The sequence below is a fragment of the Cherax quadricarinatus genome, chromosome 62 (assembly GCF_038502225.1).
Source record: "Cherax quadricarinatus isolate ZL_2023a chromosome 62, ASM3850222v1, whole genome shotgun sequence".
Taxonomy (NCBI): domain Eukaryota; kingdom Metazoa; phylum Arthropoda; class Malacostraca; order Decapoda; family Parastacidae; genus Cherax; species Cherax quadricarinatus.
Genome location: NC_091353.1, coordinates 19,436,879 through 19,464,755, shown reverse-complemented (window position 1 = coordinate 19,464,755; position 27,877 = coordinate 19,436,879). Strand labels below are relative to the sequence as shown.

The window sequence follows — 27,877 nt, the reverse complement described above, 5'->3', positions numbered from 1 at the left end:
CACAGATAAGAAGGGAGGCTCAGAGACAATATGAAAATGACATAGCATCAAAAGTAAAAACTGACCCGAAGCTGTTGTACAGCCACATCAGGAGGAAAACAACAGTCAAGGACCAGGTAATCAGACTGAGGAAGGGTGATGGGGAATTCACAAGAAACGACCGAGAGGTATGTCAGGAGCTCAACACAAGATTTAAAGAGGTATTTACAGTGGAAACCAGTAGGACTCCAAGAAATCAGAACAGGGGGGCACACCAGCAAGTGCTGGATGAGGTACATATAACCAAGGAGGAGGTGAAGAAGCTGCTATGCGAACTTGACACCTCAAAGGCGGTGGGACCAGACAACATCTCTCCATGGGTCCTTAAAGAGGGAGCAGAGATATTGTGTGAGCCATTAACAAAGATCTTCAACACATCATTTGAAACTGGGCAACTCCCTGAGGTATGGAAAATGGCAAGACCTGTATCACGTGTATAGTATGCAAGGTCATGGAGAAGATCATCAGGAGGAGAGTGGTGGGGCACCTGGAAAGAAACAAGTGTATAATTGACAACCAGCACGGTTTCAGGGAAGGAAAATCCTGTGTCACAAACCTACTAGAGTTTTATGACAAGGTGACAGAAGTAAGACAAGAGAGAGAGGGGTTGATCGACTGCGTATTTTTGGACTGCAAGAAGGCCTTCGACACAGTTCCTCACAAGAGGTTACTGCAAAAGCTAGAGGACCAGGCACACATAACAGGAAAGGCACTGCAATGGATCAGAGAATATCTGACAGGGAGGCAACAACGAGTCATGGTACGCGACGAAGTGTCAGAGTGGGCGCCTGTGACAAGCGGGGTTCCACAGGGGTCAGTCCTAGGACCTGTGCTATCTTGGTATACGTGAACGACATAACGGAAGGGATAGACTCAGAAGTGTCCTTGTTTGCAGATGATGTGAAGTTAATGAGAAGAATCGAATCGGACGAGGATCAGGCAGGACTACAAAGAGACCTGGACAGGCTACAAGCCTGGTCCAGCAACTGGCTCCTTGAATTTAACCCTGCCAAATGCAAAGTCATGAAGATTGGGGAAGGGCAAAGAAGACCGCAGACACAATATAGTTTAGATGGCCAAAGACTGCAAACCTCACTCAAGGAAAAAGATCTGGGGGTGAGTATAACACCGAGCATATCTCCTGAGGCGCACATCAATCAGATAACTGCTGCAGCATACGGGCGCCTGGCAAACCTACGGATAGCGTTCCGATACCTCAGTAAGGATTCGTTTAAGACTCTGTATACCATTTACGTCAGGCCCATACTGGAGTATGCAGCACCAGTTTGGAATCCACACCTAGTCAAGCACGTCAAGAAATTAGAGAAAGTGCAAAGGTTTGCAACAAGACTAGTCCCAGAGCTACGGGGATTGTCCTATGAAGAAAGGTTGAGGGAAATCGGCCTGACGACACTGGAGGACAGGAGGGTCAGGGGAGACATGATAACGACATATAAAATACTGCGCGGAATAGACAAGGTGGACAAAGACGGGATGTTCCAGAGAAGGGACACAGACACAAGAGGTCACAATTGGAAGTTGAAGACTCAGATGAATCAAAGGGATGTTAGGAAGTATTTCTTCAGTCATAGAGTAGTCAGGCCGTGGAATAGCCTAGAAAGTGACGTAGTGGAGGCGGGAACCATACATAGTTTTAAGGCGAGGTATGATAGAGCTCATGGGGCAGGGAGAGAGAGGACCTAGTAGCAATCAGCGAAGAGGCGGGGCCAGGAGCTGTGACTCGACCCCTGCAACCACAAATAGGTGAGTACAAATAGGTGAGTACACACACACACACAGACACACACACACACACACACACACACACACACACACACACACACACACACACACACACACACACACACAGACACACACACACACACAGACACACACACACACACACACACACACACACACACAGACACACACACACACACACACACACACACACACACACACACACACACACACACACACACACACACACACACACACACACACACACACACACACTTATACAGACCATAATTGACATCAATGATGTACTATGTACAATGTCACTGGTTATGTCAGAGCATTTCCCGCAACTTAGGTTAACTTTGTCCCCAGGATGCCACCCACAACAGTCTAACACCCAGGTACCTACTTGCTGCTAGGTGAAGAGTGACTGCAGGCGTAAGGACACGTGTTCAATGAGTCACAAGTGCCGGAGATCGTTCCCGGATCCCTCAGTGTGAGAGTTCAAGACACTACCAACCATGATCTTACAGTGGTACAGCACTGTTTTAGGCACGGTGCCACCATGACCTTACAGTGGTACAGCACTGTTTTAGGCACGGTGCCACCATGATCTTACAGTGGTACAGCACTGTTTTAGGCACGGTGCCACCATGATCTTACAGTGGTACAGCACTGTTTTAGGCACGGTGCCACCATGATCTTACAGTGGTACAGCACTGTTTTAGGCACGGTGCCACCATGATCTTACAGTGGTACAGCACTGTTTTAGGCACGGTGCCACCATGATCTTACAGTGGTACAGCATTGTTTTAGGCACGGTGCCACCATGATCTTACAGTGGTACAGCACTGTTTTAGGCACGGTGCCACCATGATCTTACAGTGGTACAGCACTGTTTTAGGCACGGTGCCACCATGATCTTACAGTGGTACAGCATTGTTTTAGGCACGGTGCCACCATGATCTTACAGTGGTACAGCATTGTTTTAGGCACGGTGCCACCATGATCTTACAGTGGTACAGCACTGTTTTAGGCACGGTGCCACCATGATCTTACAGTGGTACAGCACTGTTTTAGGCACGGTGCCACCATGATCTTACAGTGGTACAGCATTGTTTTAGGCACGGTGCCACCATGATCTTACAGTGGTACAGCATTGTTTTAGGCACGGTGCCACCATGATCTTACAGTGGTACAGCACTGTTTTAGGCACGGTGCCACCATGATCTTACAGTGGTACAGCACTGTTTTAGGCACGGTGCCACCATGATCTTACAGTGGTACAGCATTGTTTTAGGCACGGTGCCACCATGATCTTACAGTGGTACATCACTGTTTTAGGCACGGTGCCACCATGACCTTACAGTGGTACAGCACTGTTTTAGGCACGGTGCCACCATGACCTTACAGTGGTACAGCACTGTTTTAGGCACGGTGCCACCATGATCTTACAGTGGTACAGCATTGTTTTAGGCACGGTGCCACCATGACCTTACAGTGGTACATCACTGTTTTAGGCACGGTGCCACCATGATCTTACAGTGGTACAGCACTGTTTTAGGCACGGTGCCACCATGACCTTACAGTGGTACAGCACTGTTTTAGGCACGGTGCCACCATGATCTTACAGTGGTACAGCACTGTTTTAGGCACGGTGCCACCATGATCTTACAGTGGTACAGCACTGTTTTAGGCACGGTGCCACCATGACCTTACAGTGGTACATCACTGTTTTAGGCACGGTGCCACCATGACCTTACAGTGGTACAGCACTGTTTTAGGCACGGTGCCACCATGACCTTACAGTGGTACAGCACTGTTTTAGGCACGGTGCCACCATGATCTTACAGTGGTACAGCACTGTTTTAGGCACGGTGCCACCATGACCTTACAGTGGTACAGCACTGTTTTAGGCACGGTGCCACCATGATCTTACAGTGGTACAGCACTGTTTTAGGCACGGTGCCACCATGATCTTACAGTGGTACAGCACTGTTTTAGGCACGGTGCCACCATGACCTTACAGTGGTACAGCACTGTTTTAGGCACGGTGCCACCATGATCTTACAGTGGTACAGCACTGTTTTAGGCACGGTGCCACCATGACCTTACAGTGGTACAGCACTGTTTTAGGCACGGTGCAACCATGATCTTACAGTGGTACAGCATTGTTTTAGGCACGGTGCCACCATGACCTTACAGTGGTACAGCACTGTTTTAGGCACGGTGCCACCATGATCTTACAGTGGTACAGCACTGTTTTAGGCACGGTGCCACCATGACCTTACAGTGGTACAGCACTGTTTTAGGCACGGTGCCACCATGATCTTACAGTGGTACAGCACTGTTTTAGGCACGGTGCCACCATGATCTCCTCTGACCGATGCCGCTCTGTGACCTCACAATGTATATCTTCATGTTGCCTCGCGTCTCTCTTTCCTATTTTTATATTCATGGGAAGGCGCTAAACCCATGGGGGTCAGCACCTGAGGAGTGAGAGGTAGTCAGGTGTGATGCGAGGAAGGGGAGAGTAGCATCCCATTACATGTCGTTTATCATATTTAAATTCCAGCATCAATCTGTCTCACCATTATTAAATATATTTGTGTAGACACAGGTAATCATCTGACAGTTAGTGTCTACTAGGACTCTGCTACAGCTAGTAGACTTCAACTTTGTATTTCGTATTGACTGGAGTGGTTTACTCTGCCCATCTGGAGTTCTGTCCACTGACTGATAACTCCGTAGAATGACTTACCTTCTTCTCCGTCACATTTCTTGTTACACGGATCAATTTTTACAACCTAAGAGCTACTAATTATCCTACTTCAATTCATTTTAGAAGCCAGCACTATCTGATGTATACTACCCCCCGCTTCCTCCAGGATGCCACCTACACCACTCTACTAACACCCAGGTACCTACTTACTGCTAGGTGAACAGGGGCAGCACGCCCAACCTTTCCACCCCTGCCGGAGATCGAACCATGGACACTGTGTGTGTGTGTGTGTGTGTGTGTGTGTGTGTGTGTGTGTGTGTGTGTACTCACCTATTTGTACTCACCTATTTGTGGTTGCAGGGGTCGAGTCCTAGCTCCTGGCCCCGCCTCTTCACCGGTTGCTACTAGACCCTCTCTCTCCCCGCTCCATGAGCTTTATCAAACCTCGTCTTAAAACTGTGTATGGTTCCTGCCTCCACTACGTCATTTTCTAGGCTATTCCACTGCCTTACAACTCTATGACTGAAGAAATACTTCCTACTATCTCTCTGACTCATTTGTGTCTTCAACTTCCAATTGTGGCCTCTTGTTTCTGTGTCCCCTCCCTGGAACATCCTGTCCTTGTCCACCTTGTCTATTCCACGCAGTATTTTATATGTCGTTATCATGTCTCCCCTGACCCTCCTGTCCTCCAGTGTCGTCAGGCCGATTTCCCTTAATCTTTCTTCATAGGACATTCCCCTTAGCTCTGGAACTAACCTTGTTGCAAACCTTTGTACTTTCTCTAGTTTCTTGACGTGCTTTATCAAGTGCGGGTTCCAAACAGGTGCTGCATACTCCAGTATGGGCCTGACATACACGGTGTACAGTGTCTTGAATGATTCCTTACTAAGGTGTCGGAATGCTGTTCTCAGGTTTGCCAGGCGCCCATATGCTGCAGCAGTTATCTGATTGATGTGTGCTTCCGGAGACATGCTCGGTGTTATACTCACCCCAAGATCTTTCTCCTTGAGTGAGGTTTGCAGTCTTTGGCCACCTAGCCTATACTCTGTCTGTGGTCTTCTGTGCCCTTCCCCTATCTTCATGACTTTGCATTTGGCAGGATTAAATTCGAGAAGCCATTTGCTGGACCAGGTGTCCAGTCTGTCCAGGTCTCTTTGAAGTCCTGCCTGGTCCTCATCAGATTTAATTCTCCTCATTAACTTCACATCATCTGCAAACAGGGACACTTCTGAGTCTAACCCTTCCGTCATGTCGTTCACATATACCAAAAATAGCACTGGTCCTAGGACCGACCCCTGTGGGACCCCGCTCGTGTGTGTGTGTGTGTGTGTGTGTGTGAGCCACGGGACCTACTGTTCACTTCTCTCACTGTGGGAATCCATTTGTTTCCCCGGCTTAGTTCGTCTAGTTTGTATCTAAGTAACGCAGCTTCCCCCACACCAAACATGCTGTTCCTATCACTTATGTTTAGTTATCTCACTATCTTGTGTAAACACACTGCTGTCTCCCACCGAGCTAGGATGACCCCCCCCCCGGTTCACCCTCCCCCGACTCTCCCTCCCTCCCAAAAAAAAAAAAAACCTACCATGGTTCTATCCCCGGTAAGGGTGGAAACATTTGCCGTGTTTCCTTACGCCTGTTGTCTCTGTTCACCTAACAAGCAAGTAGGTATTTGGATGTTAGTTGACTGTTGTGCGTCACATCCTGAGGGACTAGACTGAAGGACCACAATGGAAATAAGACAGTCCTCGATGACGCACTGACTTTCTTGGGTTATCCTGGGTGGCTAACACTCCGCGGTTAGAAATCCGAACAAAAATCTTTTCTTACCATCGGCTCACAAAAAACAACAATAAAAAAAAAACGAGTTTTAATCCTGGACTAGGATGTGGCGTCTAGGCTTATTAACGCATGTCGCCTTTGTTTATCTTGCTGTAAGTAGGTAACTGGGTGTTAGCAGACTGTTGTGGGTGGCATCCTCGGAAGGAGGAACAAAGCACCACACTGAAAATAAGCCAGACTGCTTGGTTTTCTTGGCTTATCCTGGCTTGGTAGTCATTAGGATTAATAATCTGAATAACCACATCTTTCTCAGTGTTATATAAATTGCTGGCGTGATCAAGCTGGTCAGTATCTGACCAGCTGGGCTGTGGTTCGTATGCTGGATTGCGTGCGGCCAGCAATAACAACCTGGTTAATCAGGCCCTGATCCACCACGAGACCTGGTCATGAAGCGGGCTGGAATACCCTCCAGGTATAAACACTGAGTAAACCGAACTGACAAATCCACTATCAGACATAGCAACATACCAGGATCTTGATACAGGAAATTCTTCAGTGCTTAACCTAGTCATGACCTACCTCCACCTGGGATTTTTCCACTGTTGACTCCGCCGTCTCCTGCTTCAACTTACCTGTCTGCAGTATATAAGCCACTTCTCCGCGCATATGCTGTACTGTTCTCAAGATTGATAGACTGAACACGTCAACTCTAGGCTGGGGACTGATTACCTCAAACTACTATTCATCTTCTACCGTTCTTCTGTATTGGACCGAAGAAGCCACTAACTGGCGAAACGTTTCCACAAGTGCGTCATTCTTCAAGCCTCTGCTAAGCCAACAGACACTGGACAAGCCACTTGCCACAAGATAATACTTATTACATATGATAACAGTGACCTTAGATGATGCAACTGTGATTAACACAATGGTACCATGAATAACTCACTATTATTAATGGTATACAATACCAACAAGTTAACAGACAAGAAGTTCCATGTGTGTCCACTATTCATTAACAAACTGCTGCGTTAATCCAATGGTAAACAAACCCAATGGTACCTGTTGATATCTTAACCCAGTGGTACCCTAACCATCAGTGATCCTTGTTAACCCTATTAAACCCTATTTCAGCTAAGTGACGTTTTAATTTAATAATAAGTGATATAACGATAATAGCAATACTTATAAAATAATAATAAGTAATAACGACAATATCAATACTTATAAAATAATAATAATAACGATAAAAGCAATACTTATAAAATAATAATAAGTAATAACGACAATATCAATACTTATAAAATAATAATAAGTAATAACGATAATATCAATACTTATAAAATAATAATAAGTAATAACGATATCAATACTTATAAAATAATAATAAGTGATAACGATAAAAGCAATACTTATAAAATAATAATAAGTAATAACGACAATATCAATACTTATAAAATAATAATAAGTAATAACGATATCAATACTTATAAAATAATAATAAGTGATAACGATAAAAGCAATACTTATAAAATAATAATAAGTAATAACGACAATATCAATACTTATAAAATAATAATAAGTAATAACGACAATATCAATACTTATAAAATAATAATAAGTAATAACGATATCAATACTTATAAAATAATAATAAGTAATAACGATATCAATACTTATAAAATAATAAGTAATAACGATAATATCAATACTTATAAAATAATAAGTAATAACGATCATATCAATACTTATAAAATAATAATAAGTAATAACGATAATATCAATACTTATAAAATAATAAGTAATAACGATCATATCAATACTTATAAAATAATAATAAGTAATAACGATAATATCAATACTTATAAAATAATAAGTAATAACGATAATATCAATACTTATAAAATAATAAGTAATAACGATCATATCAATACTTATAAAATAATAATAAGTAATAACGATAATATCAATACTTATAAAATAATAAGTAATAACGATAATATCAATACTTATAAAATAATAATAAGTAATAACGATAATATCAATACTTATAAAATAATAATAACGATAATATCAATACTTATAAAATAATAATAACGATAATATCAATACTTATAAAATAATAATAACGATAATATCAATACTTATAAAATAATAATAACGATAATATCAATACTTATAAAATAATAATAACGATAATATCAATACTTATAAAATAATAATAACGATAATATCAATACTTATAAAATAATAATAACGATAATATCAATACTTATAAAATAATAACGATAATATCAATACTTATAAAATAATAATAACGATAATATCAATACTTATAAAATAATAACGATAATATCAATACTTATAAAATAATAATAAGTGATAACGACAATATCAGTACTTATAAAATAATAATAATAAGTGATAACGACAATATCAATACTTATAAAATAATAATAATAAGTAATAACGATAGCAGTAATTCTTATATACTACTAATAATAAAAGAAATAATGATAACAGCAACAATATTTATAATATAATAGTTATAACAATAATAATCATAAAAGTAGTAAAAATATAACTTATAAAACAACAATAATAATAATAATTGAACTCAATACGTGATACAGAGAGGGGGAGGAGCTGCTCTCGGGGGAGGAGCTGCTCTCGGGGGAGGAGCTGCTCTCGGGGGAGGAGCTGCTCTCGGGGGAGGAGCTGCTCTCGGGGGAGGAGCTGCTCTCGGGAAATCTCTAACATAATCCTTATATTCGTAAATCCTGGCGATTATTGCCCCCGTCACACTGTTCTAGGTGACGCACCTCGTCACACAGAACAAGAACATGGTTCCTGAGCTGTACAGTTCTCGCCATAATACAGGAGTAAACGAGGGAATATAACAGTACATCTCCGCCCTCACTGCTGCTGTGTTGACAACTGTCAATGTGGCGTTCGAGTCTCACAGAAATTTAATCTGTGTATTATTATCTTTTCCAGTCGCCTTTTCTCGGGGGGGGGGGGAGAGGAAGGAGTCGTTTTTGGTTACATAATTATTACTGAATTTCTATATTTGACAGTGATGTTTTAGGTAATACTTTGTGTGTAAGTTTACCCTCACAGTGTACATCAGTGTACACGTGAGTCAGGCTGGTGTACAGTAACTAATACTATGTGTGTTCTCCTTCGCAGTGTACATCAGTGTACACGTGAACCAGGCTGGTGTACAGTAGCTAATACTATGTGTGTTCTCCTTCACAGTGTACATCAGTGTACACGTGAACCAGGCTGGTGTACAGTAACTAATACTATGTGTGTTCTCCTTCGCAGTGTACATCAGTGTACACGTGAACCACGCTGGTGTACAGTAGCTAATACTATGTGTGTTCTCCTTCGCAGTGTACATCAGTGTACACGTGAACCAGGCTGGTGCACAGTAGCTAATACTATGTGTGTTCTCCTTCACAGTGTACATCAGTGTACACGTGAACCAGGCTGGTGCACAGTAGCTAATACTATGTGTGTTCTCCTTCACAGTGTACATCAGTGTACACGTGAACCAGGCTGGTGCACAGTAACTATGTGTGTTCTCCTTCACAGTGTACATCAGTGTACACGTAAACCAAGCTGGTGCACAGTAACTAATACTATGTGTGTTCTCCTTCACTGTGTACATCAGTGTACACGTGAGTCAGGCTGGTGTACAGTAGCTAATATTATGTGTGTTCTCCTTCACAGTGTACAAAAGTGTACATGTGAGTCAGGCTGGTGTACAGTAGCTAATACTATGTGTGTTCTCCTTCACAATGTGCGTCACTGTACAAGTGGGCCAGGCTGATGTACAGTAGCTAATTCTATGCGTATTTACCGCTACAGTCATTTCTGGAGTGGAACCACAGTCGATGGCCTCCACTCCAAACCAACAGATACAGATATTAGTGCCGGAAAAAAATCCCCCCTCCCCAGTACCACCAATACCACCAGTCCGATGACATTCTTCTTTGCAAATATACAAGGTCTAAAGCCAGCAACGAACAACAAAATACCTTTCATCCGTGGACTGCTTGCAGAGGCAGATGCAATGTTCGCGGCTTTCACAGAGACCCACATAAAGGATCACTTGGACAACGAAATATGGATCCCAGGTTACAACCTATACAGATGCGACAGAGTGAACAGGCAAAAGGGAGGGGGGTTGGCCTGTATATCGCAGAGTCACTTGTTTGCACAGAACTGCTTAATGCTTCAAATGACGTAGTGGAAGTTTTAGCAGTAAAGATCGAGAATCAAAACCTAGTCATTGTGGTAGTCTACAAGCCTCCGGATGCAACGTCCCAGCAATTCCAGGAACAGCTGTTGAAAATTGACCACTGTCTGGAAAATCTTCCATCTCCTGCCCCCAACATCTTGCTCCTAGGGGATTTCAACTTGAGGCACCTAAAATGGAGGAATATAGCAAATAATGTTGTTGCAGTGATAACACCAGGAGGCAGCTCTGACGAGAACTCACACACACACACGAGCTTTTAAATCTCTGCACAAAATTCAACTTAAACCAGCAAATAATAGAGCCTACTAGACTGGAGAATACACTCGACCTCATCTTCACTAATAATGATGATCTGATACTAAATGTCACCATATCAAAAACACTATACTCAAATCACAACATAATCGAGGTTCAGACATGTATGCGCGGAGCCCCAGACCGACATAATGAGATTAGTCACGAGGGAGCCTTCACCAAATTCAACTTCAATAACAAGAACATAAAGTGGGACCAAGTAAACCAAGTCCTAAACGATATAAGCTGGGAAGATAGACTAAGCAACACAGACCCCAAACTTATGCCTAGAACAGATTAACTCGGTGGCACTCGATGTATGATCAAGGCTTATTCCTTTAAGAAAAAGGAGGAGTAGATGCAAAATAGAAAGAGACAGGCGCTCCCTTTACAGGCGACGGAAAAGAATAACAGAGCGGTTAAAAGAGGCCAATATATCTGAAATGCGTAGGGAGACACTGGTCAGAGAAATAGCAAACATCCAACTAAAGCCAAAGGAATCTTATAGGAGTCAGGAATCGCGGGAAGAACTAAAAGCCATAAATGAAATCGAAAGAAACCCAAAGTATTTCTTTTCTTATGCCAAATCAAAGTCGAGAACAACATCCAGTAGATGGGTCGTACACAGATGACAGCAAGGAAATGAGTGAGCTACTCAAGTCCCAATATGACTCAGTTTTTAGCAAGCCGCTAACCAGACTGAGAGTCGAAGATCTAAATGAATTTTTTATGAGAGAGCCACAGAATTTGGTAAACACAAACCTATCTGATATTATCCTGACGCCAAATGACTTCGAACAAAGCCAGACTCATGGAACTCCGTGTTCATCAAGAACTGCAAGAAGCCCCTATCACGAGCTTTTACCATCCTATGGAGAGGAAGCATGGACACGGGGGTCGTCCCACAGTTACTAAAAACAACAGACATAGCCCCACTCCACAAAGGGGGCAGTAAAGCAATAGCAAAGAACTACAGACCGATAGCACTAACATCCCATATCATAAAAATCTTTGAAAGGGTCCTAAGAAGCAAGATCGCCAACCATCTAGATACCCATCAGTTACATAACCCAGGGCAACATGGGTTTGGAGCAGGTCGCTCCTGTTTGTCCCAACTACTGGATCACTACGACAAGGTCCTAGATACACTAGAAGACAAAAAGAATGCAAATGTAATATATACAGACTTTTCAAAAGCCTTTGACAAGTGTGACCATGGCGTAATAGCGCACAAAATGCGTGCTAAAGGAATAACAGGAAAAGTTGGTAGATGGATCTATAATTTCCTCACAAACAGAACACAAAGAGTAGTAGTCAACAGAGTAAAGTCTGAGGCGGCTACGGTGAAAAGCTCTGTTCCACAAGGCACAGTACTCGCTCCCATTCTATTCCTCATCCTCATTTCTGACATAGACAAGGATGTCAGCCACAGCACCGTGTCTTCCTTTGCAGATGACACCCGAATCTGCATGGCAGTGTTTTCCATTGCAGACACTGCAAGGCTCCACACGGGCATCAACCAAATCTTTCAGTGGGCTGCAGAAAACAATATGAAGTTCAACGATGAGAAATTGCAATTACTCCGATATGGTAAACGCGAGGAAATTAAAACTTCATCAGAGTACAAAACAAATTCCTTCCACAAAATAGAGCGAGAAACCAACGTCAAAGACCTGGAAGTGATCACTTCCGAGGATCTCATCTTCAAGGACCATAACATTGTATCAATCGCATCTGCTAGAAAAATGACAGGATGGATAATGAGAACCTTCAAAACTAGGGATGCCAAGCCCATGATGACACTCTTCAGATCGCTTGTTCTATCTAGGCTGGAATATTGCTGCACACTAACAGCACCTTTCAAGGCAGGTGAAATTGCTGACCGAGAAAATGTACAGAGAACCTTCACGGCGCGCATAACGGAGATAAAACACCTCAATTACTGGGAGCGCTTGAGGTTCCTGAACTTGTACTCCCTGGAACGCAGGCGGGAGAGATACATGATTATATACACCTGGAAAATCTTAGAGGGACTAGTACCGAACTTGCACACGAACATCACTCACAACGAAATCAAAAGACTCGGCAGACGATGTAACATCCCCCCCAATGAAAAGCAGGGGTGTCACTAGCACGTTAAGAGACAACACAATAAGTGTCAGGGGCCCGAGACTGTTCAACTGCCTCCCAGCATACATAAGGGGGATTACCAATAGACCCCTGTCTTCAAGCGGGCACTGGACAAGCGCTTAAAGTCGGTACCTGACCAGCCGGGCTGTGGCTCGTACGTTGGATTGCGTGCAGTCAGCAGTAACAGCCTGATTGATCAGGCTCTGATCCACCATGAGGCCTGGTCACAGACCGGGCCGCGGGGGCGTTGATCCCCGGAACTCTTTCCAGATAAACTCCAGGTAAACTCACAGTGTACATTAGTGTACACGTGAGCCAGGCTGGTGTACATAGCTAATACTATGTATGTTTACCCCTCACAGAGAGAGTGCATCAGTGTACATGTGGGCCAGGCTGGTGTACAGATCGGCAACGCCTGCTGGGAACTGTACTGCCTGGAACATGGCATCCAGCCTGATGGTCAGATGCCCTCTGACAAGACTGTGGGAGGCGGTGATGACTCCTTCAATACTTTCTTTAGTGAAACGGGCTCAGGCAAGCACGTCCCCAGGGCAGTCTTTGTCGACCTGGAACCCTCTGTCATAGGTCAGTATCCGTTTGTTATAGGTCAGTATCCCTCTGTCATAGGTCAGTATCCTTCTGTCATAGGCCAGTATCTGTCATTCAGTATTTCTGTTATAGGTCAGTATCCCTCTGTCATAGGTCAGTATCCCTCTGTCATAGGTCAGTATCCCTCTGTCATAGGTCAGTATTCCTCTGTCATAGGTCAGTATCCCTCTGTCATAGGTCAGTATCTGTCATAGGTCAGTATCCCTCTGTCATAGGTCAGTATCCCTCTGTCATAGGTCAGTATCTGTCATAGGTCAGTATCTGTCATAGGTCAGTATCCCTCCGTCATAGGTCAATATCTGTCATAGGTCAGTATCTGTCATAGGTCAGTATTCCTCTGTCATAGGTCAGTATCTGTCATAGGTCAGTATCCCTCTGTCATAGGTCAGTATCACTGTCTCTGTTCACACACCAGTGTATGACACTGTCCACAGACAGTGTATAACGCTGTCCACACACCAGTGTATGACACTGTCCACACACCAATGTATGACACTGTCCACACACCAGTGTATGACATTGTCCACACACCAGTGTATGACACTGTCCACACACCAGTGTATGACACTGTCCACACACCAGTGCATGACACTGTCCACACACCAGTGTATGACACTGTCCACACACCAGTGTATGACACTGTCCACACACCAGTGTATGACACTGTCCACACACCAGTGTATGACACTGTCCACACACCAGTGTATGACACTGTCCACACACCAGTGTATGACAATGTCCACACACCAGAGTATGACACTCTCCACACACCAGTGTATGACACTCTCCACTCAACAGTGTATGACACTGTCCACACACCAGTGTATGACACTGTCCACACACCAGTGTATGACACTCTCCACACACCAGTGTATGACACTCTCCACACACCAGTGTATGACACTTCGCATACCAGTGTATGACACGTCTCTCCGCACATCAGTGCATGACACTGTCCACACACCAGTGTATGACACTGTCCACACACCAGTGTATGACACTGTCCACACACCAGTGTATGACACTCTCCACACACCAGTGTATGACACTTCGCATACCAGTGTATGACACGTCTCTCCGCACATCAGTGTATGACACTGTCCACACACCAGTGTATGACACTCTCCACACACCAGTGTATGACACTTCGCATACCAGTGTATGACACGTCTCTCCGCACATCAGTGTATGACACTGTCCACACACCAGTGTCTGACACTCTCCACACACCAGTGTATGACACTTCGCATACCAGTGTATGACACGTCTCCCCGCACATCAGTGTATGACACTGTCCACACACAAGTGTCTGACTGTCCCTCTCTTATAACTCAATCTTAGTGTAGCCGTAACAACATCTTGCAGTCTACTGACAGTGTTACTGCCTCCATATATACTTGATGCATTTTATGATGGTTAACAAATCTGCTAGTTCCTATCTGTACTGTTCTAGTTTCTTCAGATCTTATTTACTAGTTCCTGTCTGTACTGTTCTAGTTTCTTCAGATCTTGTTTGCTAGTTCCTGTCTGTACTGTTCTAGTTTCTTCAGATCTTGTTTGCTAGTTCCTGTCTGTACTGTTCTAGTTTCTTCAGATCTTATTTACTAGTTCCTATCTATACTGTTCTAGTTTCTTCAGATCTTGTTTGCTAGTTCCTGTCTGTACTGTTCTAGTTTCTTCAGATCTTGTTTGCTAGTTCCTGTCTGTACTGTTCTAGTTTCTTCAGATCTTGTTTGCTAGTTCCTGTCTGTACTGTTCTAGTTTCTTCAGATCTTGTTTGCTAGTTCCTGTCTGTACTGTTCTAGTTTCTTCAGATCTTGTTTGCTAGTTCCTTTCTGATAATGTTACGCAATTATTTTTTTTAACCTAAGCTATTTTCAACATTCTCTTATTGAATGTTTGTTTTAGTCGATTCATCAACTTTGCCATGGTCCTGGAGACCTATCTGAAACTGAATCTACCAAAGATTAATTGTGACCTCATTCTTAATAATTTGTATATATCTGCGCCTGCCTTCATACACCAGCATGCTACATCCAGGTCTTAGTAATGAGGAAATAGTCAGTTACAATTATACTGTGTGCTCGTAGTTTCCACAAGCCTGAGATCAACAAGTATGGCAGAAGGTTCAGTTTGGAAGGTGGAAGACCACTGATTAATACATTAAATGAAGTAGGCTTAATACCCACAAATGTACCGTGTTTCTCCTCACCCCATAGATGAGGTTCGTACGGGCACGTACCGTGCATTGTTCCACCCAGAGCAGCTTATCACTGGTAAGGAGGATGCTGCTAACAACTACGCTCGTGGTCACTACACCATCGGCAAAGAGATTGTTGATGTGGTCCTGGAGAAGGTTCGCAAGCTGGCTGACCAGTGTACAGGTGAGTCTTGTGGTCCGCAGACCGTTGTTCAGCTGTGACTATTAGACCATAGACAAGTGTAGGTAGGTCTTGTTGTGGTCCACGCACCAGTGTACTGGTTATGTTGTGGTCCACGCGCCAGTGTACTGGTTATGTTGTGGTCCACGCACCAGTGTACTGGTTATGTTGTGGTCCACGCACCAGTGTACTGGTTATGTTGTGGTCCACGCACCAGTGTACTGGTTATGTTGTGGTCCACGCACCAGTGTACTGGTTATGTTGTGGTCCACGCACCAGTGTACTGGTTATGTTGTGGTCCACGCACCAGTGTACTGGTTATGTTGTGGTCCACGCACCAGTGTACTGGTTATGTTGTGGTCCACATAGCAGTGTACTGGTTATGTTGTGGTCCACATAGCAGTGTACTGGTTATGTTGTGGTCCACATAGCAGTGTACTGGTTATGTTGTGGTCCACATAGCAGTGTACTGGTTATGTTGTGGTCCACATAGCAGTGTACTGGTAGTCTTAAAGTTCACAAATAAGCAGCAGAGGAATTTGGAAATTATTTATTCCAGGAATGTTGGAATAGACCCTACAACTTTGGTCGTAGGGCACACACATATTCAAAGTATTTCTAGAATATGAACCTAGTAACCACAAACCAGCTTTGACAATTTGAAGCCGATCGGATGACGCCTTCTCGAGTTACGAGAGAAATTAATAACGAAAAGCTGAATGAAAAAATCCAGGCAGTCGCTTGCAGGTTCCCTTTGAGTTATATCTAGAAATATCTTATATTTAGATGTTATAAGAACGTAAGAATCCCTCTTACTCGTGTATTTATCTAACATAAATTTGAAGCTACCCAAGGTTTTAGCTTCTATGTCCCTATTAGGTAGACTGTTCCATTCATCGACTATTCTATTTCCAAATGAGTATTAGGTTTTCCTTGGAGAATATCTGGAAATATCTTCATAGATGTTATTGATGTGTATCCCCTTGGGGAATAGCTAGAAATATCCCATATTGTTATTGATGTTTATGTGGTGTTGTCTAGGTCTGCAAGGGTTCCTCATCTTCCACTCGTTCGGAGGTGGCACTGGCTCCGGATTCACCTCCCTCCTTATGGAACGACTCTCTGTCGACTACGGCAAGAAGAGCAAGCTGGAATTTGCTATCTACCCAGCCCCTCAGGTACAGATACTAATCCCACCTCTTCCCTCCCAGCCCCTCAGGTGTTAGAATGAAGTGCTAGGTGTTAAATGGATGGCAGATGTTGTGAGTGTATCAGGGTGTTGTAGATGTGTAAAGAGTTGTTTGCATACTCTCTCAGTGATAAGCAGGATAGTACAGTACAAGTGGATAAGTACACTTTGTTATCGTGTGTACCTTCTGATTACCTGACGGTGGATCAAGCCTCCACAACTGCCTGTGTTGAATGATCCACACGGGTGTAGCGCCTCACATAAAAACATAAACAAAAGCTAGTAGAGTAGATCAACAAAAACTCACTGACTAGAGAAGAGTGTTCCACAAGTGACGTGTCTCAGTAATGTTCCTCTGTGAAGTTCCTTCAGTAAAAGCTCTACTTCTGCCCCTGCTTCAGGTAGCTACAGCAGTAGTCGAGCCCTACAACTCTATCCTGACGACGCACACCACGCTGGAACACTCTGACTGCGCCTTCATGGTGGACAACGAGGCCATCTACGACATCTGCCGCAGGAATCTGGACATCGAGCGTCCCACCTACACTAACCTCAACCGTCTCATTGGTCAGATCGTTTCCTCCATCACCGCCTCCCTCAGGTATCTATCTACCTTCCTACACCATTATGTCCCTCCTTCACTTTGTAATTCCCTCCTTCAATATATATCTTCATGGGTATTCGTTTTACAAATAGGAAGCACATCTGCCTCGCGCTCAGTAGACGGAGGATCAAGCCTCCACCACGTCTTGCACTGAATAACCCACATGGGTTTAACGCTTAAGATTAAGTATTTATCTTTTTATCTTCATAGGTATGTGCAGTACGTCCATTAATCACAGATTAGATTTTTTAAATTTTGGCACTGAAGTGGCAAGTTTATTGTGCAGGTCATATATATCCATCCTGTGGACGGTAGCGCAAGAGCATATGGATACACAATAGGACTAGGAACTAGGCCTCAAAAGGAGTTAACAGGTGTACATTTGGATTTAATATATCAACAGTTCGCTTATCTGTTACAAGCAAATTTAGGAAATTTGCTTATTATATCTGGTATATTATCTTCATTAGTAAGATATTTTGACATGTCACATAGGTTATTATACTGTCTGTCTCTGTATTCCTCAATAAGTGGACAATTAAGCACATAGTGTTCAAGACAGTGACCATATGCCTGGCCACATATCTTGCATTTAGTTTGATCATCATCAGAAGACCCTTCCTTGTCCAGTATGCTGAGTGAGTAGTTTTTGTGGTTCTAGTAATGGCATTTCTGTGGCTCATTCGAGTACATGTAGTCTTCAAGCATGCAACAGTCCCAGTGAATAAACTGTCCCTGTGTACTCTATTTCCCGGTGTGGTTAGTATACAGGAGGGCCCCGCTTATACAGCAGGTTAGTATACAGGAGGGCCCCGCTTATACAGCAGGTTAGTATACAGGAGGGCCCCGCTTATACAGCAGGTTAGTATACAGGAGGTCCCCGCTTATACAGCAGGCTAGTATACAGGAGGGCCCCGCTTATACAGCAGGTTAGTATACAGGAGGGCCCCGCTTATACAGCAGGCTAGTATACAGGAGGGCCCCGCTTATACAGCAGGTTAGTATGCAGGAGGGCCCCGCTTATACAGCAGGCTAGTATACAGGAGGGCCCCGCTTATACAGCAGGTTAAGTTCCGGACTACTGTTTTTTTAAACTTTTAAAGGCATATAAGAGCCAGATAAAGTGTTTGCACTGCCATATATTAAGTGAGCAATAGAACTAGGCCTAAAAAATGAATATACAGTAAACACATTACTTACCTTAAAATATTTTCGCCCTTAGCTTATAGTGAGTGATGAATATATTTATTGCAGGAAGTCTGTATAAATGAAGAATGGGTATAATAAAAAACCGCTGCAATAGCGAAACACTTGTGAAGTGAAGCGCTGTAAAGTGAGGCCCTCCTTTACCAGGATGGTGTATTTGTATGTGCTGGTAGTGAGGCCCCTTGTATCCCACAGATTTGATGGCGCCCTGAACGTAGACCTGACGGAGTTCCAGACTAACCTGGTGCCCTACCCTCGCATTCACTTCCCTCTCGTCACCTATGCTCCAGTTATCTCTGCAGAGAAGGCTTACCATGAGCAGCTCTCCGTTGCTGAGATCACCAACGCTTGCTTTGAGCCTGCCAACCAGGTACTGACATCTCTCAACCTGTCAACCAGGTACTGACATCTCTCAACCTGTCAACCAGGTACTGACATCTCTCAAACTGTCAACCACGTACTGACATCTCTCATCCTGTCAACCAGGTACTGACATCTAACCTGTAAACCAGGTACTGGCATCTCTCAACCTGTCAACCAGGTATTGACATCTAACCTGTAAAGCAGATACTGACATCTCTCAACCTATCAACCAGGTACTGACATCATAATGGTATAGAGTATCAACACGTAGATGAGTGAGACAGGTGCAGCACCTGGTCACACCACCTGACAGTCTCCAGCACCAGCTGACAGTCTCCAGCACCAGCTGACAGTCTCCAGCACCAGCTGACACAAGACACTGCCCTTAAACTAACTGACAATGCCTTTGTTTACATTAGCTGACAGTGACTTTGTTTACACTAGCTGACAGTGTCTGTTTAAACTAGCTGACAGTGTCTTTGTTTACACTAGCTGACAGTGTCTGTTTAAACTAGCTGACAGTGTCTTTGTTTACACTAGCTGACAGTGTCTGTTTATACTAGCTGACAGTGTCTTTGTTTACACTAGCTGACAGTGTCTGTTTATACTAGCTGACAGTGACTTTGTTTACACTAGCTGACAGTGACTTTGTTTACACTAGCTGACAGTGTCTTTGTTTACACTAGCTGACAGTGTCTTTGTTTACACTAGCTGACAGTGTCTGTTTATACTAGCTGACAGTGTCTTTGTTTACACTAGCTGACAGTGTCTGTTTAAACTAGCTGACAGTGTCTGTTTACACTAGCTGACAGTGTCTGTTTACACTAGCTGACAGTGTCTGTTTAAACTAGCTGACAGTGTCTTTGTTTACACTAGCTGACAGTGTCTGTTTAAACTAGCTGACAGTGACTTTGTTTACACTAGCTGACAGTGTCTTTGTTTACACTAGCTGACAGTGTCTTTGTTTACACTAGCTGACAGTGTCTGTTTAAACTAGCTGACAGTGACTTTGTTTACACTAGTTGACAGTGACTTTGTTTACACTAGCTGACAGTGTCTTTGTTTACACTAGCTGACAGTGTCTTTGTTTACACTAGCTGACAGTGTCTTTGTTTACACTAGCTGACAGTGTCTTTGTTTACACTAGCTGACAGTGTCTTTGTTTACACTAGCTGACAGTGTCTTTGTTTACACTAGCTGACAGTGACTTTGTTTACACTAGCTGACAGTGTCTTTGTTTACACTAGCTGACAGTGACTTTGTTTACACTAGCTGACAGTGTCTTTGTTTACACTAGCTGACAGTGACTTTGTTTACACTAGCTGACAGTGACTTTGTTTACACTAGCTGACAGTGTCTTTGTTTACACTAGCTGACAGTGACTTTGTTTACACTAGCTGACAGTGTCTTTGTTTACACTAGCTGACAGTGACTTTGTTTACACTAGCTGACAGTGACTTTGTTTACACTAGCTGACAGTGTCTTTGTTTACACTAGCTGACAGTGACTTTGTTTACACTAGCTGACAGTGTCTTTGTTTACACTAGCTGACAGTGACTTTGTTTACACTAGCTGACAGTGACTTTGTTTACACTAGCTGACAGTGTCTTTGTTTACACTAGCTGACAGTGTCTTTGTTTACACTAGCTGACAGTGTCTGTTTAAACTAGCTGACAGTGTCTTTGTTTACACTAGCTGACAGTGTCTTTGTTTACACTAGCTGACAGTGTCTTTGTTTACACTAGCTGACAGTGTCTGTTTAAACTAGCTGACAGTGTCTTTGTTTACACTAGCTGACAGTGTCTTTGTTTACACTAGCTGACAGTGTCTTTGTTTACACTGGCTGACAGTGTCTGTTTACACTAGCTGACAGATAACACCTGACTGTTTACACTGACAATAAATTGCCTTATTTCCACCAGCCAGAAGACTCCACGTTTGTTAACATCAACTGTGACGACAATACTAGCTCCTGGGCCCCGCCTCGTAACCACCAGTGACCCCTGTGTTACTAATACCTTTTCAAGCCAGCTTTCTGATAAAAAAAAAGGTTATTATCACAGAGAAGAGCTAAGCCCGTATGGGCAGCGTAAAGGGTGCAGGAGTGATCCGCTTTGATCACGACCCCTTTAGCGGCATCAAGGTTCCGAGGCCCTTGATGCTGGTGCTTTCACCAGCCTGATGCTGGTGCCTTGCTGTCTCAGTACTCAAGTTATGTTAAAGACGATTGATTGTGACCCATGTGTTACCAGCTGTGTTGTTACAGATGGTTAAGATTGACCCCCTACGTCTCACCAGCTGCGTTATGTTACAGATGGTCAAGTGTGACCCCCGTCACGGCAAGTACATGGCGTGTTGCCTTCTCTTCCGCGGCGACGTGGTTCCCAAGGATGTCAACGCTGCCATTGCTGCCATTAAAACCAAGAGAACCATCCAGTTCGTAGACTGGTGCCCTACTGGCTTCAAGGTGGGTATCTGCCCATATCCCCTACCCTCCATAACCCAGTTCCAGATTCATCTGCCACCTGCCCCATTTCTAGATTCACCTACCACCACCTGTCCCGGTTCTAGGTTCATCTACCATCTGTCCCATTGCTAGGTTCACCTATCAACTGTCCCAGTTCAAGGTTCACCAACCACTTGTCCCAGTGTGTGCTCACTCACCTGGTTGTAGTGTATGGTAGGATTGTGGACAGTGGAGTCAGAGTCCACCTGCTGTGGGTTCCATCTCACATCGGTCTTCAGATGCATGATAGAACTGACGCACAGGCTAAGTTATATGCTTTCAAAGAATATAATAGGATACAAGTTGCTACACTTCTCTCGTGTACAGTAGTATTGTGAAGGCACATATCACATCTTTATGGTTTTTAAGTACCGTCTAGTACATTGTTAGCATTTAATAACATAATATTAATATATACAAGTAAGTTTGTGTGTATGTGTGTAAGTGCTCTAAGTTGTTCGCTATGTCTCAAGACTCGACTAGACTTAACCAGTGACTGACTAAAAGTCCTCACATAAACTAACTTCTTGACCAACCTGGCAATCAGAACAGCTTGCTTGAACAATAAAACGACTGTTAAGCCCAATAGCAATATAACAAGCAACAGCGAAACAGAATCAGGAACAAGGAGATAATATAACGACACTAAGTAGGGACCATCTGCAGATCCTCCACAAAAGTCACAAAACTCCCATACTACTGAATCTAAGTTCAGCATAAGAAAATCCCCGACTGTGACAGTACACAGATACCAGGTCAGAAGCTACAGCTCAGGACATGAGTTGCTCAGAGTGTCTGTGACACACAACCTCAGTACAACGTCGAAAATCACTAAGTCTAGGCTATGTTCTGAACAGTTACACAGAACCAACAACAAGAAAGCGACAGAGACGATCTTCCAACAAGGGCCATCAATGGAGAGCTGGAGAGGGACGTCTTGTTGGAAGCCACGTCAAACAGAAAAGAGCGAGCACAGGCCAGGCAGTCTCTCCTCCCAGGTGAGGTGTGATCACCCCACGCTGATCACGTGACTCCATGGACTGCTGCTGCCCAGCAACTACAGAGAAGCTGGCAGCGAAACAAGCAGAGTGATAGACAAGACCGACAGCTACTTAACACTCGAACTATGAGCACTGAATAATATATAAATGTTACATCCTACCTAATAATATAACTAAATCAAATAATAATATAAAGCAATATATATTTACGATTTAGCTAATATCGCAAATATAAGCAATATAAAATTATATGAACAGGTAATATACATTATATACATTGTGACCCATTCAGGGGTCGCAAGTCACACCCTGCATTATTATGTACTGGAGTCTGTCACACCCTGCATTATTATGTACTGGAGTCCATCACACCCTGCATTATTATGTACTGGAGTCCGTCACACCCTGCATTATTATGTACTGGAGTCCATCACACCCTGCATTATTATGTACTGGAGTCCGTCACACCCTGCATTATTATGTACTGGAGTGCGTCACACCCTGCGTCATTATGTACTGGAGTCCGTCACACCCTGCATTATTATGTACTGGAGTCCGTCACACCCTGCATTATTATGTACTGGAGTCCGTCACACCCTGCATTTTTATGTACTGGAGTGCGTCACACCCTGCGTCATTATGTACTGGAGTCCGTCACACCCTGCATTATTATGTACTGGAGTGCGTCACACCCTGCGTCATTATGTACTGGAGTGCGTCACACCCTGCGTCATTATGTACTGGAGTGCGTCACACCCTGCGTCATTATGTACTGGAGTGTGTCACACCCTGCGTCATTATGTACTGGAGTGCGTCACACCCTGCGTCATTACGTACTGGAGTGCGTCACGCCCTGCATCATTATGTATTGGAGTGCGTCACATCCTGCGTCATTATGTACTGGAGTGCGTCACACCCACCCTGCGTCATTATGTACTGGAGTGCGTCACACCCTGCATCATTATGTACTGGAGTGCGTCACACCCTGCATCATTATGTACTGGAGTGCGTCACACCCTGGATCATTATGTACTGGAGTGCGTCACACCCTGCGTCATTATGTACTGGAGTGCGTCACACCCTGCGTTATTATGTACTGGAGTGCGTCACACCCTGCATCATTATGTACTGGAGTGCGTCACACCCTGCATCATTATGTACTGGAGTGCGTCACACCCTGCGTCATTATGTACTGGAGTGCGTCACACCATGCGTCATTATGTACTGGAGTGCGTCACACCCTGCGTCATTATGTACTGGAGTGCGTCACACCCTGCGTCATTATGTACTGGAGTGCGTCACACCCTGCGTCATTATGTACTGGAGTGCGTCACACCCTGCGTCATTATGTACTGGAGTGCGTCACACCCTGCGTCATTATGTACTGGAGTGCGCTAAAATTAATGAAATCAGAGACAACTCACTCAGAAATGTTTTATTTACGTCAAAATATTTTATCCACAGTGGTACATTACGAACCATTCTGGAATATTTTATCCACAGTGGTACATTACGAACCATTCTGGAATATTTTATCCACAGTGGTACATTACGAACCATTCTGGAATATATTATCCACAGTGGTACATTACGAACCATTCTGGAATATACCCTGACTTTCCCACTGTAAATAAGGCATTACCTAATTTATATCTTGAAGTAATTCATTACGATTGTAACCAGATAGAAGCATGTAAATAGTTAATTACCACTGTAACTTGCTTTGCTATCAAGTTTACGGCTCATTATGTGCCTGTGTAATGTTCTGAGCCATGATGTATGTGTTGCAGGTTGGTATCAACTACCAGCCTCCCACGGTGGTACCTGGTGGTGACCTGGCTAAGGTAGCCCGGGCAGTCTGTATGCTCTCCAATACTACAGCCATCGCTGAAGCCTGGGCCAGGCTTGACCACAAGTTTGATCTTATGTACGCCAAGAGAGCCTTCGTCCACTGGTTAGTATATCACCTATCAAATCTCTCTCTCTCTCTCTCTCTCTCTCTCTCTCTCTCTCTCTCTCTCTCTCTCTCTCTCTCTCTCTCTCTCTCTCTCTCTCTCTCTCTGTACACAAAGGTTTGTACAAGGTAAGAGCTATTACCAATTCCTTAGTCTTCATAAAAGATTTTCAATCCCTTACCTTAGATTGAAGGTATTCAGTCCCTAGTCTTGATATAAGAGGGCCAGTCCCTAGTCTTGATATAAGAGGGTCAGTCCCTAGTCTTGATATAAGAGGGCCAGTCCCTAGTCTTGATATAAGAGGGTCAGTCCCTAGTCTTGATATAAGAGGGTCAGTCCCTAGTCTTGATATAAGAGGGTCAGTCCCTAGTCTTGATATAAGAGGGTCAGTCCCTAGTCTTGATATAAGAGGGTCAGTCCCTAGTCTTGATATAAGAGGGCCAGTCCCTAGTCTTGATATAAGAGGGTCAGTCCCTAGTCTTGATATAAGAGGGCCAGTCCCTAGTCTTGATATAAGAGGGTCAGTCCCTAGTCTTGATATAAGAGGGTCAGTCCCTAGTCTTGATATAAGAGGGTCAGTCCCTAGTCTTGATATAAGAGGGTCAGTCCCTAGTCTTGATATAAGAGGGTCAGTCCCTAGTCTTGATATAAGAGGGCCAGTCCCTAGTCTTGATATAAGAGGGTCAGTCCCTAGTCTTGATATAAGAGGGCCAGTCCCTAGTCTTGATATAAGAGGGTCAGTCCCTAGTCTTGATATAAGAGGGTCAGTCCCTAGTCTTGATATAAGAGGGTCAGTCCCTAGTCTTGATATAAGAGGGTCAGTCCCTAGTCTTGATATAAGAGGGTCAGTCCCTAGTCTTGATATAAGAGGGTCAGTCCCTAGTCTTGATATAAGAGGGTCAGTCCCTAGTCTTGATATAAGAGGGTCAGTCCCTAGTCTTGATATAAGAGGGTCAGTCCCTAGTCTTGATATAAGAGGGTCAGTCCCTAGTCTTGATATAAGAGGGTCAGTCCCTAGTCTTGATATAAGAGGGTCAGTCCCTAGTCTTGATATAAGAGGGTCAGTCCCTAGTCTTGATATAAGAGGGTCAGTCCCTAGTCTTGATATAAGAGGGTCAGTCCCTAGTCTTGATATAAGAGGGTCAGTCCCTAGTCTTGATATAAGAGGGTCAGTCCCTAGTCTTGATATAAGAGGGTCAGTCCCTAGTCTTGATATAAGAGGGTCAGTCCCTAGTCTTGATATAAGAGGGTCAGTCCCTAGTCTTGATATAAGAGGGTCAGTCCCTAGTCTTGATATAAGAGGGTCAGTCCCTAGTCTTAATATAAGAGGGTCAGTCCCTAGTCTTGACACAAGGTATTCAGTTCCATTAATGGTTGTAGGTACGTTGGAGAAGGAATGGAAGAAGGTGAGTTCTCAGAGGCCCGTGAAGACTTGGCAGCCCTCGAGAAGGACTACGAGGAAGTGGGACTCGACTCTGCTGAGGGTGAGGGCGAGGAGGAGGAGGGGCAGGAGTATTAGACAACCTCCAGCAGCAGCAGCACCTCAGTCAACCTCCAGGGCAGCTAGCTACCCAGGATGACGACGACAACCTCTACAGTACCGCACCAGGAATACGATAACCACAACAGTAACTGTCCAAGACTGTGACATATCCAGATGACCCGAACATTATTATAGAGACGAATATAACTACTTAACCATGTAGTGTAGTGACTCAGTGACTATAACCACCACTACTACTGTTACCACTACCATCCAGTGACTATAACCACCACTACTACTGTTACCACTACCATCCAGTGACTATAGCCACCACTACTACTGTTACCACTACAATCCAGTGACTATAACCACCACTACTACTGTTACCACTACAATCCAGTGACTATAACCACCACTACTACTGTTACCACTACAATCCAGTGACTATAACCACCACTACTACTGTTACCACTACCATCCAGTGACTATAACAACTACTATAATCCAATAGATCTAATCACCACCACTACCACTATTAGTACTATCATAATCCAATGAATATTACTTCTATTACTATCCAATGACTATTACTACTACTGCAATCCAGTGACTACTACTACAGTCCACTATTACCACAATCCACTGACTATAATCACTACAAGTACTACTATAACTACAATAAAATATTACTACTACTACAGTTAAATGACTTACCAAAGCTACTACTACTACTACTGCTACCACTACTACTACTACTACTGCTACTGCTACCACTACTACTACTACTACTACTACTGCTACCACTACTACTACTGCTACTATTACTACTACTACTACTACTATCACCACAGTCCAGTAAATCTAACTACATTCAGGTGTGAACATGACTAACAACCACTGCGATAGTTAACTATGATTATACCTTATATACACTCGTTGCCCCTGACTACAACAACAACAACAACAACAACAACAACAACAACAGCTACAGTAGACACTTGGGTTACTACAAACTTCTATTTCAGGACTTTGATAGACCCTCATCTAAAATTTGATTTAGGAAGATAATTCTGGTGTACGTGTAGTTTCCTTAGAGAAAGATAAAGATATCTTATCCATACATTTTAATATATTTAAGTACAGAGATATCAATAAAAAATAGTTAAGACTATCTATCTATATCGTTGATCAAGGAATAGTCTATCTGTACCTTAACTAGGCTTGGTCACTGTGACATGTTACTAGGCTTGATCACTGTGACATGGCTTGATCAATGTGACGTGTTAATAGGCTTGAGCATTGTAACATGTTAATAGGCCTGATCAATGTGACACGTCACTAAGCCTGATCAATGTGACACGTCACTAAGCCTGATCAATGTGACACGTCACTAGGCCTGATCAACGTGACACACCACTAAGCCTGATCAATGTGACACGTCACTAAGCCTGATCATTGTGACACGTCACTAGGCCTGATCAATGTGACACACCACTAAGCCTGATCAATGTGACACGTCACTAAGCCTGATCAATGTGACACGTCACTAAGCCTGATCAATGTGACACGTCACTAAGCCTGATCAATGTGACACGTCACTAAGCCT

The 27,877-nt window shown here is 43.6% G+C and overlaps 1 protein-coding gene across 2 annotated transcripts in view; it reads left to right on the top strand.

Moving 5' to 3' along the window:
* LOC128687203 (tubulin alpha-1D chain) overlaps nucleotides 1–27,442 on the top strand; it is a 34,489-nt gene extending 7,047 nt beyond the window's left edge. Inside the window, exons 2-9 of one of the 2 annotated variants that reach the window (XM_070098479.1) lie at nucleotides 13,337–13,559; nucleotides 15,803–15,967; nucleotides 17,006–17,142; nucleotides 17,555–17,754; nucleotides 19,159–19,333; nucleotides 21,641–21,793; nucleotides 24,624–24,787; nucleotides 26,169–27,442. In XM_070098479.1, coding sequence (XP_069954580.1) covers nucleotides 13,337–13,559; nucleotides 15,803–15,967; nucleotides 17,006–17,142; nucleotides 17,555–17,754; nucleotides 19,159–19,333; nucleotides 21,641–21,793; nucleotides 24,624–24,787; nucleotides 26,169–26,307 — 1,356 coding nt within the window. In that variant the 3' untranslated portion in view covers nucleotides 26,308–27,442. Of the gene's footprint in view, nucleotides 1–13,315; nucleotides 13,560–15,802; nucleotides 15,968–17,005; nucleotides 17,143–17,554; nucleotides 17,755–19,158; nucleotides 19,334–21,640; nucleotides 21,794–24,623; nucleotides 24,788–26,168 lie in introns of those variants that run through there. The other variant, XM_070098478.1, reaches the window with a different exon arrangement.
* The last annotated feature ends 435 nt before the right edge of the window (nucleotides 27,443–27,877 follow it).